At 29.1% G+C, this 15,153-nt stretch overlaps 2 protein-coding genes across 9 annotated transcripts; one reads left to right on the top strand and one right to left on the bottom strand.

The window, feature by feature from the left end:
• Positions 1-4,736: 4,736 nt before the first annotated feature.
• LOC102629104 (uncharacterized) lies at positions 4,737-14,708 on the bottom strand. Of its 7 annotated transcripts, none has more exons than XM_052443561.1 (6): positions 7,436-7,603; positions 6,262-6,601; positions 5,869-5,973; positions 5,732-5,779; positions 5,390-5,608; positions 4,737-4,869 (listed from the first exon to the last, which is right to left on the bottom strand). In XM_052443561.1, the coding sequence occupies exons 2-6, from the start codon at positions 6,526-6,528 to the stop codon at positions 4,816-4,818; spliced, it is 693 nt and encodes a 230-aa protein (XP_052299521.1). In that variant the 5' UTR covers positions 6,529-6,601; positions 7,436-7,603; the 3' UTR covers positions 4,737-4,815. The 7 variants fall into 7 exon arrangements, with proteins under 7 accessions (XP_052299521.1, XP_052299519.1, XP_052299520.1 ...); XM_052443559.1 differs by lacking the exons at positions 4,737-4,869; positions 7,436-7,603 and adding exons at positions 4,921-5,012; positions 14,596-14,708; XM_052443560.1 differs by lacking the exons at positions 4,737-4,869; positions 7,436-7,603 and adding exons at positions 4,921-5,012; positions 14,439-14,583.
• LOC112498669 (inactive glucose-6-phosphate 1-dehydrogenase 4, chloroplastic-like) lies at positions 11,382-13,746 on the top strand. Of its 2 annotated transcripts, none has more exons than XM_025100241.2 (3): positions 11,382-11,594; positions 12,602-12,771; positions 13,097-13,746. In XM_025100241.2, the coding sequence occupies exons 1-3, from the start codon at positions 11,561-11,563 to the stop codon at positions 13,256-13,258; spliced, it is 366 nt and encodes a 121-aa protein (XP_024956009.1). In that variant the 5' UTR covers positions 11,382-11,560; the 3' UTR covers positions 13,259-13,746. The 2 variants fall into 2 exon arrangements, with proteins under 2 accessions (XP_024956009.1, XP_024956010.1); XM_025100242.2 differs by having other exon boundaries at positions 12,695-12,771.
• Positions 14,709-15,153: the final 445 nt, after the last annotated feature.

Genomic DNA, 15,153 nt, shown 5'->3' on the forward strand with positions numbered 1-15,153 from the left:
TTCGACCTCTTGTTCAAGTTTTGGCTTTTGAGTTTTGACATTATCGATCACGATGCATACAAGAAGGTTTGTTCTTTATCCCTTACTGTTATTAACAATTTTTTAACTTTCAGATTTTTCATATAAGTTATTATTTTTGTAATTTTTTTATTTACATATGTCATATTTTGCTACCACATGTTGAAATTCAATAAGAATTTTATTAATTTGAAACTCGTATTCTTCTTGATAAACAAGTCTTCTTTGAATTTTGAGGAAAAATAACATCAACAACCCCATAGTTCAGTGACATAATAATAGAGATCCTATGTTTATACAGTAATATTACAAACCCCTTTTGGGTACAATAACTGAACAAATATTAAGGGTTTATATGAATATATGATCTTTTCTTAACACAATAATTAGTTTACGTGTCAAAAAATAGTATGTATGATCATTTTAAAACACAAAAAAAGGATCTATTTATCTTAAAAAGGGAAGTGTGATCATTTCTGAAAACAAGAGAGTTTTTGTAACAATTTCCTCAAATTAAGAGGCTGTCACTATCCTTTTCTCTTATTTTAATATTGGATGAGAATATTTCCACCCACTATTTTTGTAAATTCACCCTACTTTTAGAAAATGATTACAATGAGTTAAAAATATTCTTAAAAAATATAAATTAATAAAAGTTTTGTACAGTTAATCAATTAAATCATTCTATTGATTTTTTTCTTAGGTTCTTTGAACATCTTTAATCATAAATTTTAGGAAAATTATCAACCATATACCTTTAAATGACACCCGTATCAAATGTGTGTGAACACTTTTAAAGTGTATCACTCGTATACCCTAAGTTGACAAAACACTTATGCCGTCCACCAATCCATTAACTTCCGTTAGAAAGTTAACAGAATTATGGCAAATTAATTATTTCATCCTTAAAACTCAAAATGGAGTAAAAATATAAATTTACCCCAAAAATTAACGTCAATTTTCAATACACAATTTTTTTATTTTATTATTAACAATACATTTTTATTAAAAAATGAATTATTAATTGTACATATTATTAACAATTATCCGTCAAAATATCCATATTATACTATAAAAAATTATTAACAACATATTATTTACAATTATACATATTATACCATAAAAAATTTCAATTGGACCTTGGAGGAGTAGATCTTCAAAACTTTAGTTTAAATTTTGGAGGAGTAGATTCGGTTGTAAAATAGTTTTTTTTAAATTATTAACAATTATCCGATAAATGGGATGACATGTCATTTTCATCAAAATATATCATATGACAAATCATTTTGTACTAGGTAAATGGGATGACATGTCATTTTGTACTAGATTACCCTTATGATATCAGCGCTTGCAAACGGTAGTTAATGGATTTGTGGACGGTAGAGGTCTTTTGTTAACTTAGGATATACGAGTGATATACCTTAAAAATATTCACACACATTTGATACAGGTGTCATTTAAGGGTATATGGTTGATAATTTTCCTAAATTTTAATATAAGTTCTTACTTTTACTATCTTATTATTATGATATAAAAAGACAAAACTACCCTCATAAAACATGAGTTATTATATATAATAATTTAGGTATCCAATTTTGCAACTTATAATATAATATTTTTAAATAAAACATTATTATTATTTCACTACCCTTACCTGTAAATGATATAAATTTGACAGCCTAATAATTTACATGAGAATTATGCTATCAAGACACTATATTAGTTTAATTAAAAAAACAATAATCACACTAATAAAGTAGTATTAGAAATAATGAGTTTGATACAAATTAGAAAAATAATGAAGTTAGAGTAAATTCTTGATAATTTTACTTTATAAGAGTAAAATAATCAATTTAAACTTATGTCAAAATGATCTTTGAAATCAAATATAGTATATAAATTTAAGTCACAAAAAAATGAATTAACATAGATTTAATTAATTAATTCTCCAAAACCCTTCTTGATTTGAAAATTTTAAAAATAACGTGCAACTTTTATAATTATTTTTTGAAATGGGGTAGATTCACAAAAAATGTGGGGTGGAGGTATCATCACCCTTTAATATTAATATGAGTGTCTTGTTAAAAATTGAACATAATTCAGACTTATATTTTTAATAATTTTTTTAAAAGGATCTAATTATGTGTCAACAGACGGGATATATAAAAACATTTTAATATTTTTAACCAAAAAAAAAAAACTTCTTTCATTTGGCCACATAAATAGTAGAATTCTTTGTTCTTTAATTTTTGTGTCCGAAAATGTAATAGTAAAAAGTAATTTCAGTTGCTATATTAATTAATTTGTTTATTTTGATCTATTTGATTCAGGAACTTTTATCATACGATAAAGATTACACTTTTTCTTTTAATTTTCTGATGATAGTTAAGGACATAATTTGCAATAGTTTATTGAATAAGTTTTGGCCTTTAATTAGCGGATCCAGTGGTTATTGATGGGAAGGAGATATTTTACATTCTATATATAAGAATGTATTATGTAATTTAATTTTACCCTTGCTCATCAAGAATTAATTAAACAATAAATTAATGAAATTCTTTTGTTTATTATAGTTGAGAAAAATAACTTCTTTGTAATATTTTCTCTAAAGCACTTGTTGCATGTAAAATAAGAGCAATGCCTAGTGCCACACAAACTGTATACAAAATTATTTTGTGCGAGTTAAAGTAGGTGTCGACCCACATAACTTGTTTTCATCAATTAGCATACAAATTTAAAATGAATTAAGTGCTTAGACAACAAATGATATATTAGGAAATTATCATTTCATTATCAATTTATTTGATAGGAGGATATCAACTACTTCACTTTCTGGATCAATCCAGTGGAACATGCGTTACAGAAGTGATCTGAGAAGAAGGATTAGAAAGTTGGAGGAAGAAGCAGCAGAAATCTCTCAAAGATTGAACATGCTTTTGGTAATTTCACAATTATGTCTTACAAATAATTAATGCTTTTACGACTGAATTTGCAAGTGTATTGTTTGAGATTAATTTGAAGGTGTTGATAATGAAAGAAACTTTTGTTGCACTTATATGACAGGCTGATCTTGATGTGAACAGAACTGAAAACAATGCTCTTAGGCTCTTTGAGCGAGAAGTGGAGCAGCAGTTTAAGCTTCAAGATGGTTAGAATTCTATCACCTGCAATTAATTGTTAATTTTCATAATCATAAAGGATGAATTAAATATGTAACATTACTATATAATAATGTTAGGTCCTTACTTAATAGCTTATGGTTTTAGATCAAACGATTTGCGACTAATGTGTGATATCAAAACATAGGTCTAACATTTGCTTTGTTCTTATTGTTTGATTCAATTATAACTGTTTTTATTTACAATTCAATTCCCTGGACTCTTGCTTGGTGTCCCTGATTTTGATGACCGCCTACATTTGTGAGAGACTGTTAAGAACTTATAGTGTGGCCTACTGAATTGGTATGGAAAGAGTAAGCAGATACAACGATTTTTGCGTGGTTCGACCAATCGGCCTACGCCCACGTATCAAAATAGTATGAGTTTTTTTTTTTTAATTAAGTATGAGCTTAATTTCACTAACATTGAGTCTTATATCTTGAGGCCCTAGAATGAATAATTAACTTCAACATGTCAATAAATCTCTACAAAATTTGAGGCGTATGTTCCACAAACTTTTACGAACTGTTTTCCGTACTCCGAATCACTCAAATCAAAGAATGAAAAAATTGTTAAAAAAATAAAATTTTCAAAAGAATATGTGAGCAAAGTGGTAAATAAAAAATTACGAATGCATGTGTGACCCCTCAAGAATTCTTTAAATATGGAGGTTCCAATTTCTAAATCAAATCAACCTCAAAAACTAATTGAACATTGGCTTTCATTTGTGGGCCAAAGTCCTCAAGTGGGTTTTGACATTGGCCTAAAGGACTTGAACGTCATTAGGTATGATTTATGGTCGCCGCGTCAAAACCCACGAATAAATGAGTTATGAATCTTTATTGCTTAATTTATCTTATCAAACCTCACTTTCCAATTAATTTATGTCTTTAGAATTATTCTTATTGAAAATGTGTAAATATTTACTATTTTTTATTTTATTTTATTCTATTTCTAAAAGGAAATGCTCTCTCCCTCTCCCTCTCCCTCTCCCTCTCCCTCTCCCCTAAACATTACCGCCGCCGCCGCTGCCACCATTACCAATTTACCACCTATCTTCATCACCACACGCAGTACATGATAGATTTTTATTATTGGTTATTATTAAATTTAAAAATGAGTAGCGAATTTTATTTTTATTGACACTATTGATTTTTAGTTTTATTTGAAATCATCAGAAAACCTCCCTAAGAATTTATAAAATTAAACCAAAACCATCGGGCAAAATTAATATCACATCTTCAAACCAAATTTTATGTATTTAAATTGTAACTCCGCTAGTTTATTTAATCTTGAAAATACTACCATTAAATTATTTGGTAAGTAACTCGTTTTTTCTTGAAATTACTCCCAATCATCCATCTAGTTTTACTTGCTAGCTAGTGATTCCAATCTACAAACTCCAAACATCCCCATAGTCTTTCTAATCATAAAGAATCAATCTAACTTTTTTTATGCATAGCAACATCAAGTGTAGCATATCCTATTAAGCTCTTAATTTCCAACCTTTAGGACTTACTGCCTAACTCTAGAGCCTAAAAAGCCACAAGAGTCGTGTGATCTTACTATCCAGGGCTGGAGTTTCGAACCCATGACCTCTTTGTTGAATCAAAGGATCTTTAATCCCACCACCTTACCCTCAGAGTAGGAAATGTGGCAAATAACACCCAAGGGTCATCTTAAGCAGTAAAAACTGTAATTGTATGTGAAGGTTTTAATAAAGCAAATAATAATAATAATAAACTAAAAGAAAAAATAATTTTATTTGCATTAATTCATCAAAAGAAAGTTATAGTTATCCATAGGCCATCCACAATTAGGCCACTGAGAAGCAAACTGCAGGGTGAAAATTCACGAGTTAGCTCCATTTGGAATCAAGAGAAAGAAGTAAAAATTGAGCAGAAATAATTGTAAGGATTAACGAAAACAAGGATTTCATTCACATATTAACATTAAAGATTGCAAGAACTTAGAAGAAACTTTCTGAAAAACATCAAAGAAGAGTGCAAGAGATGCAAAGTTTGCAACAATTACATTTTTTTCTCTTTTGGTTGCTTTTCCAAACACTGATCTGTGTTTATTAAAGCATTTCAATAACACCCAATGGTCCACCGTCACACATGGGCCAGTTACAAAGCACACATATAAGCTTCTGGATGCAAAGATGTATAGGTGAACGACAATACAGTCCACTAACATAAAGTAGCAAGTACCTCCAACAAGGAAGCTGCAAATTGCATTTGGGTCTCCTCATCTATGGTTAAGAAGAGAGGCACATGAACGAAGAGTGACTTTGTCCCATTTTGTTCTGCAAAGCGAAGGGAGTGATAGTAAACATAGTTGCAAACAAATCGGCCTGCATCATCTGAGGTAATCACCTCATAACCCTTCTTTGCCAATGTTCTTGTAATCTCCTCAACAGGAATTGAAGTCTGCGGGAAATAGAAGCAAAAAAAACCCTCACGATGGATAAATCGGAAGAAAAAAGGTTTCATCACAGACTGGCTGGAATGTATACATTAAAAAGCACAAAGAAATAATGAAATCATTTCTACCTCTCGTACTCGTGATATTTCACCATCAGCAGGAAAAATGGGTACTTTCTGCAGAAGAGAAACAAAGTTAGTGGATGCTTGGAAAGTGGTGACGAAAAAACTGCAGTTAAGAGAGAAAATTTGTGGGCATGTCTAACCTGAGGTTTCCACCCCATTTCATCAGGACATCGAAAAGTAGCTTCATTGACAGCTTGTTGCTCAATTGCGAATCTTGTTGCACCACTGTTAACACCAAAGTGAACCTGCAGATACGTACATTGTTAGAAAAGAAAAGACATGTAGTGAACAAATGTCAAAGGAGACAAGTTTATTTGCACCAAAGACGCGTTCTTTGGATAATTCCTCTAATTCCAGATTTGGTTTAAGCTTCAGGTTTTCATTTGCAGTAAATAAGCTTTAAAATTAGTATGCAGCAAGCAAAGAAAGCTTATCTACGAAATGAAACCAGGAACATAAATCCAAAAGCAAGAAAAATTGAACACAATAGTTCATCAATATGACAGGATACAAGTTATGAGTTGACAACTGACCCAAATAATTCTCCTAGAATTTGCTGATTCAGAATCCTTCTCATTTATGGCGGATTGCAATGTCTGATATAGGGGAGCAACTGCCCCATGTCCGGCGGTCTCAAGAATATTGCAACTTCCAAGAATTAGACCTTTTGGCATACCCTTCTTCTTCATATACTCTCTCAAATTGCTAACAATTGTTTCAGTTGGATTCTCTGAAACTCCATGGAATTTCTTAAATCCAGTCACATGGATTGTTACAGCAGGTGGCCCTTCAGACCCCATTACAAACAATTGTCTTGAGATGAAATATGGCAATGTGTTAATGGCATGAAAATTGAAATCAATGTCTAAGCACCTGCATGAGAAAACATAAACACATTTCATTAGTCATACAACCACAAAAAGATGGACAAAAAACAATCATAATGAAGTACGAGTTTACAACGTCTGTCAACAAGAACTGCTCTCACCCTCAGATTTCAACAGCTCTGATGCATAAGAAATTACACTAATACTTCCCCTGTCCTTAATAAGGATTGAACCATAGCTTAAGATTAAAATGCAATGATCCTATCCACATTTTTTATAGTATCATTGAATCCATATGTTATCCTCGTGAAAACAATTGAGTCACATGCCAAATTTGAAAGAACAAACACAGAAATTCGAATATTTTGATAATAACTTCTTTAACTTTCTCAAACTCTCCATGAAGTATCTAAAAAAATCCAACTTTTCCAGGAAATAGGTTACACTCGCTAGCAGAATTTAGCGCCACAATAGGCTCAACAGCAGATAAAACTGATCAAAACTAGCTAAGAAACAATTAAATATATCAAAATTCAAAAGCAATAGAGAGCAATACACTTTCTAAAACCATCCAAAGATCAAAATTTGACTTATGATCTGATCCAAACATCAATAATACAATTATAACACAGCAGAATCCACCTCAGAAACAAGCTATGATCAAAAAATTAAACAAACCCATTTAATCACATGATTGGTAAATTATAAAAACTAATAACCCACCTTAAAACTAAAAATAGAAACCGAGATAACCAATGAAATTAAAAACCCAGATGCTAAATCTTCCTTAAGAATAAAAGAAGAGATACAAGCTAAAGCATGTAAATGTTAATAAAAAATTAAAAACAAAAAGTCAATGATTATCTTATCTAATCCTCACCTGCAAAATCATCAACAAAGAGAGGAAGGACAGATAAGAGAAAACCCCCAAAATAAAAAAGAATATAAAGAAGATGAAGTGACTCAACCACCTGTCTTATCTGTTGATTAAACTCAAGAAGACTAAATTGATGAAGATTCCCCAACCAAATTGAGAGAGAGAAAACAAAAATAAATAATGAAAAAAATTAAAAAGATTGTGAGTGGAGGGTCACTTTCAGAGAAGGAACCCACAAAGTTATAAAATGAAAAATTGTTATATTTATTGTATGCATGAATTTTTTATTTTTTTTTAATCATCACAATTGACGTATATAATATGCGAGACCCATTGGAAAATGGAAATTATATGTAATACATATATTTAACGGCCCATAAATTTATCGACACTAATTTTAAAAATTTAATTTTTCACTAATAACGATATTAAGGAGAATAAAGAATCCCATTGGAAATTATATGTAATGCGTATATTTAGCAGCCCATAAATTTATCGACACTAATTTAAAAAAAATTAATTTTCACTAATAATAATATTAAGGAGAATAAAGAATCCCATTAATGAAATTATCATTAAACGTGACTTACAAAATACAACCAAAAATTGTTAGATTTGGATTAATATTTAATTGTTTCACTTGTTTAAAAATCTATTTGATCATCTGTTGTGATTCCAATGTGTATAATTATTCTAATTATATTTGAACTGAAATTATTAAAGTGTTATGGATGTCAACAAGAAGTAATTGAAGAATTTAGTAAATAATATGATTATTACAGAAAATATGGGAGCTGAATGTATAAGTTAAGGGGGGAAGTTTTGAATTGAATTCAAATTGTGTTAAATACAAAGCTTCACAAACTTATTTATAGGTTATTCGGATCAATTAAATTAGTCACATATATTCTAAGAGTATCTCCAAAAACCTCTATAAATTTTACTCTTCAAATACCTATTTACTTACTTATGTGGCAAATAAAAAGGTAAAAAAAATATGATATTCTCCAAAAGACTTTTCAAATATAAATAAATTAATATTATTTTAATCAAATAATTATTTTTTAAAGAAAAAATCAATAGTAATTAAAGTAATAAAATATAAATTGAAGAGTGAGAAATTTAACTCTCTAAATTTGAAGAGAGAGAATCAATTCTTATTTGAAGAATCTTAATTGGAGGATTTTTTGGAATTTTAAATATCAACATAATCTTATTTGAAGAGTCATTTGACGATGCTTTAACAAAAAAACTAACCACATAGTACATAGATATTTATTTTAACTAATTAATTTTCTCTTCATAAATAACTTAACTAACCGAGCTAATTAGGTAAGTCTTAATAAGTGGCTCACTGGTCAAATTAGTTAAGTTGGAGGAAATAGGCATCTTCAATAGCATAAATTTTCTTTTTGGAAAATGAATTTATTAAAATTTATTCGGTCAGCGATGTAAATATTTTAAAGAGAAAATATAAACAAATGTGAGTGGAGGGTCACTTTCGAAGGACACAAAAAGAAGAGAAAAAAATAAAATTAAAAAAGAAAAAGAAAAAGATAGTTTCTATATTTGTTTGTCTTTTTGTTTTATTACATGTAAAGTGACTTACATGACATCAGTACATCATGTGTACATTCAATTATAAGATGTTGCCAGCAGTGAAGTTAAAAGTTGCTTTGACTGTACTTCTACTGTTTTGTTTATCCAATGGGCTGTCTGTTTTTGGGATTTTCCCCATGATTTTTGTTTTGTTTATTTTTGAAATTAGCAGGAAAAAAAAAAAGGTACTCTGGTCAGGAATGTTTGGGTTCACATGAACATGATGTTATATGTTATAGCCATTCCTATAAATGCTTGGTTATTATTGTTGTTATTATTTGATTTGCATAAAACAAAAAATAAAAAAACGTATAACTAAGAGTAATTAATAAACTTTTAGTTAAGAGTCGAATTATAATATTTGATCTACATCGATGTACGATACAATGATATACCAAATATTAAAGTAGAGTCAAGATTTATAATGTCTAAAAACGAATTTAAAAAAAAATATGCCTATTTTTTGTTACAAATTATATTCTTTTATTATAAATTTTAAAGTCGGTCAATGTTGAAACTTATTTCATCAATTAATTTAAAAAAATATTATTATACGCACACATATATATGTACGTCTTGGTTGATAAATATTAATATTATGGGTGAGTATGACCCATGACTATCATTTATTTTAATTAAAGCAATATGGATAAATTTATTAAGAATAGTTGTCAATTTGTAATCATCACAGCCATCGCATGAAATCGTGGCACTAGAAGTTTTTATTTATTTATTTTTAATAGAAAATTAATCACACTGATTAACAAATAATTATGATGGACGTATGATGGTGGATTTCATAAATAAAATAAGAGAATTCGGCTTTTTTTTTTAGGATTTACAGTTTATGATATATAAATGGGCCTCTAGAAATCGGTTACGTTAAAGTTTGATCTGAGCCTTTGATGAGAACAAATAAACAATACAAAAACTCATTTTTTATTGTTATAACTTATCTTCATAAATATTTATTTAATCTCATAAATTTTTTTTAAATATGTTATTTTTGTTTAGTTATTTTTTAAGAAAATTTTTTAAAAAGTAAGTAAATTATTTTTCCTCTACTATAAAAGCTCAAATTTTAGATTTTTGAAAGTAGTGGCTAAATTTTTTTTATATTAAAGTGTCTAAAATATCCTTATTTTATTGACTATTTTATTTTTATTTTATTAAAATATAACTTTAATAAACTTACCTATTAAATTAATTTTATAATTTTTAATTAAAACCCTTATGGACAACTAAATAACTAAATTTTTTTAATAAATCTTTACTTATAAAAATTCTACTAACAAAATCTATAATTAAGTAAGTTTTCCTTAAAAAATTATACCAAATAGAGCCTTTGCACTATATATATATATATATATAATGATATCCTAATTGTTGTAGGATTTTTATCTCCATGATTCCATTATAATAAAATTCATGAGTGCTCGAATTGTCCTCTAATGTTTTATGGTCATGAGTTTTGTATCTCACCACTTATTCGTTGCATTAAGGCTCTATATGGTATAACTTTTCCAATAAAACTTATTTTGTTAGAATTTTGCTAGTAGATCCTTCACAAGTAGAGCTTTTACCCAAAAAAAATTTCTTGTTTAGTTGTCAATAGAAATTTTTTTTATATATTGTAAAATTATTTTAATAGAATTTTTTTAAAATTATGTTATAAAAAGAATGAAATATGATTATATAATAAGTAAAAAATATTTTAAACATTTTAGTAGATAAAAAATATTTCAACCTCTACTTCCAAAAACTCAAAATTTGAGCTTTTCTTAGTAGAGGAAAAATAATTTATTTAATCTTAAAAGTTTTACTAAAGAAACAACCAAATAATAAAAAAAATATTGATAAGAGCTTACTAAAAAAACAACCAAATAATAACAAAAATTTTGATAAGAGCTTATGGAATTAAATCAACACTTACGACTATTAGATAAGCTATATCAAACGAGCACTAATAAAAAAAAATGGCTTTAGACTTTGAGTATTTAAAAAAAAAAGCATAAAAGGGGTTGAATCTCCCAAAAATTTAAAATAATATTGCAACTAATTTATTTAATTTGAGTAATGCAATACTTGTTGTTTCTAGAAGTTTCGAGGTTGAATTATGAAATTAGAAGAATTTTATTTTTTGTTAATTTAATCTATAATTAGTGGACTAATTCATTGTTAATATATTAGATTAGTACAATGCAATAATTTTTTAGTTGATTAACATATATGTTATTAAATCATACATAAACCCTATAATTTAATAAACTATTAATTTTTTTGATTTATTAATAAATTTTATATGATGCTCATTGTTAATATATTTTTACTAACGGCAGTATGCGAGGAAGTGAAGTACCTGCGTCAGCAGGTAAAGAAAGTCAACTTTCATCATCCACCATCAAACCTACATCAACTTCAATCACTTCCAAGTAATTGATGATTCTTTTTTATGTTATTTCATAATTCCTATAGTTACTAAAAACCTTAAACCCTTGAAGTAGCTGAATAGCGAAACGGAGGACGTCAATGTCGTTTTTCACATTTTCCAGCACTATTCCCGGTCAGCTTTCTATACATGGGATTGTCTATTTATTTTTTTTTTTTTAATTGAAAAAAGTTTTGTTTGCTTGATTACTTTTGTTGAAACTGTATATGGGTTGTTTGGTTTCTCGAAAATGATGATCGGAAACTGAAATTTGCAGTTGATCTTAAAGAACTGTCTTGTATGAATTAATAATGTGTATTTGGTTTTCAATTGGCATAATTCTTTGTGTTGAAAATAAAAGGATATACAAATCTTGATTAAGCGCATTTCATTGGGATTTTTCAGCAATTAAAATTTGATTTTGCTTCTTCCAATGAGTTTTGTGTCCAATTACACATTGAAACACTTCAATTTGTGTCACAGTATCTGAAAGCACCTCACGCATGCTATTGTTATATGCATTGACATTTTCACTTTTGTTACTGTTATTACATAGGAAAACTCGGTACCTTGCTTTACTAATTTGTCAGGTAACAATTGTTGCATCTTTGGCATGATAGAGCCTTACAAAAGGGGAGTACAACCATATTTGCTAAATTCCTAGTATAATAGAGTCATACACTAGTTATGCCAAGGCACAATTTTCTTGCTTTTGTTGTATCTAGGCAGCAGCAAAAAATATTCACACAGTAACCAGTGATCATTTTGTGCTCTATGGAGGTTCGGCCACTATATGCCAAAGGTTTTGTGGCTTAAAGCTATGGTTACTTGACAAATTGAACCTTAAACATTGCAGTAAAAGGCATGGACTACTAAGTGAGTCCAAGATTATAAAGAATCAAGATAACGATAAGTTAGATAGTCATCTAGAAACTAGTTTATCAAATGATGGATGAGATTCGAAAGGAGTTTCAACATTATCTGTACCTAATGATCGGTAAAGACTATTCTAAGTTAACCTCTTTATTTTTTTCATTTGTTATGTCTATCAATGTGAATTGACCTTGGTATATTCATTTTCTCATATCTTGGAATTGGAAACTTACAATCTCTAGATTGTGGAACTTAATTTTCCGTCGTAGAAACGAAAAGAACAACTTCACAATTACAAGCACATTCCCCAAATTTTCCCATTCAGAGCAATCAAGCATCTTCACTTTGCATTGCTGTGATAGGAGCCACTGGTGAGCTAGCAAGAAGGAAGATATTCCAAGCATTATTTGCTCTCTATTACAGTGGCTTTCTTCCTGAGGTAGTACCACAATTTCTATATCTTGTTAGGCCTCTTTGCCTTTTATCTAGAGTTGCTACAGCTAGAGTCTTCTTTTTTCACCAAGCCTATTGTTTTCATTGTTGTAGTTACTATGTATTTACTTTTCTGGATCATTAATCCAATTATGCTGTTATGTGCATCAAAACATATTTGACTTGCTTCTAATATGGCAAGGAAAATGAGATGTCCTGATAAATTGAATGAAAGATATTGTTTTCATCAATATTTTACAATTTTCTAACCTTGTCCCTAAAATATTGGTGAATTTCCATTTTTTTATTATTTTTATCATTCCTGCCTGCAGAATGCGGGAATCGTTAGTTATTCAAGAAAGAATTTGATTGATGAAGACTTGAGGTCCATCACAGCTTCAGTTTTGAGTTGCCGCATTGATCATCTTTATGGTTCTCATGCAGCCATACAAATTCAAGTTCCTGCCATTCAGTTTCTTATTCTAAGTCCTTGAATGAGTTAAATTACCGTCCCTTATAATTTTCGGATGCTTCGTGCACAAATGCTAAAAGCTGCCTAAATGATTGTAATTCATGGCTGGCAGCTATTTACATGCTGATGGTTCATCAATTTATGACTTTGGGATTCTTTTGGCTACATTCACCAAAGTTTTCAAAGAGGGAAAAAAAAGAGGAAAGGGGTGGGTTAGCTACATGTCACATTCTGTTAGCTAGTTACCTGGGGGGGGGGGGGGGGAGAGAATTTCTACTGATTTAAAGGAATTATGAGTGTGTTTTTGGAAGGACCCTCAAGTATGTCAACATGTAACCATTGCTTATGGAAAGGGATTTGCATCTAGACAAGCATTAGACTTTTGAAAATGTGTTAAGTCGAAATAAATGCAACTAAGGCTCACGATGTAATCTGTCAAGTTAGTTTGATTGTTGTATAATTGGAATAGAATGAATTGAAGAAGTTTAATATGGCATTTGTTCCTCATGATTCTAGCATTTTTTCAGAAATCTGTGGGGACAAAATGGATGCCTTTCTCAGTAGAACATATTATTTTAATGGTGGCTATGACAGCCAAGAAGGGATGTTAAAGCTCAGCGCTTTGATGGAGCATATCGAGGTGGGGTTGATAAAATCACAAATCATTGCTGTTTACAAGTAATCTAGCTTTATCGTGCTTCCTATTTTATGCAACTTACTAGTATTACCTGGAGCCTGGAGGAAAAAAAGTTATAATGGAACTATTAGGCATGATCTTAAAATTATTGGTCTCAAATTGTTGGGCTATTAGCCACTTACCTAATAACTTAAGTTTTTTGTGTCTAGTGATTTACCTTACGGTACCTGATGAAAGATTAATTTTTCTTCTATTTTTTCAATCATAATTATAAAAGATGAACTTATGTGCTGTCTTTTACCCCTAAAGATTTATTAAAAACAAAGGGAAAAAAATATATTAATAGTAGTAATGTGTGATAGTTAATATTCATATCTTGGAGTGCAAATCACCGTATTGCATGATAGTTTTATTTGTTGTATTGTTAGCTATTACAAAATAATATATAAATCTGGAACTATAATATGACAAAACTTATTAATTATACTCTTATTTGTGACTATTATTAAATGACTTTATAGTAATGATTGTGTATGGGTTGGTTTTATAAAAACGAATAACCCACCTTAAAACTAAAAATAGAAACCGAGATAACCAATGAAATTAAAAACCCAGATGCTAAATCTTCCTTAAGAATAAAAGAAGAGATACAAGCTAAAGCATGTAAACGTTAATCAAAAATTAAAAACAAAAAGTCAATGATTATCTTATCTAATCCTCACCTGCAAAATCATCAACAAAGAGAGGAAGGACAGATAAGAGAAAACCCCCAAAATAAAAAAGAATATAAAGAAGATGAAGTGACTCAACTACCTCTTATCTGTTGATTAAACTCAAGAAGACTAAATTGATGAAGATTCCCCAACCAAATTGAGAGAGAGAAAACAAAAATAAATAATGAAAAAAATTAAAAAGATTGTGAGTGGAGGGTCACTTTCAGAGAAGGAACCCACAAAGTTATAAAATGAAAAATTGTTATATTTATTGTATGCATGAAATTTTTTTTTTTTTAATCATCACAATTGACGTATATAATTTGTGAGACCCATTGGAAATTATATGTAATACATATATTTAACGGCCCATAAATTTATCGAGACTAATTTTAAAAATTTAATTTTTCACTAATAACGATATTAAGGAGAATAAAGAATCCCATTGGAAATTATATGTAATGCGTATATTTAGCAGCCCATAAACTTATCGACACTAATTTTTTTTAAAAATAATTTTCACTAATAATAATATTAAGGAGAATAAAGAGTCCCATTAATGAAATT

This window comes from Citrus sinensis, chromosome 6 (genome assembly GCF_022201045.2).
Source record: "Citrus sinensis cultivar Valencia sweet orange chromosome 6, DVS_A1.0, whole genome shotgun sequence".
In the NCBI taxonomy this organism is placed as follows: domain Eukaryota; kingdom Viridiplantae; phylum Streptophyta; class Magnoliopsida; order Sapindales; family Rutaceae; genus Citrus; species Citrus sinensis.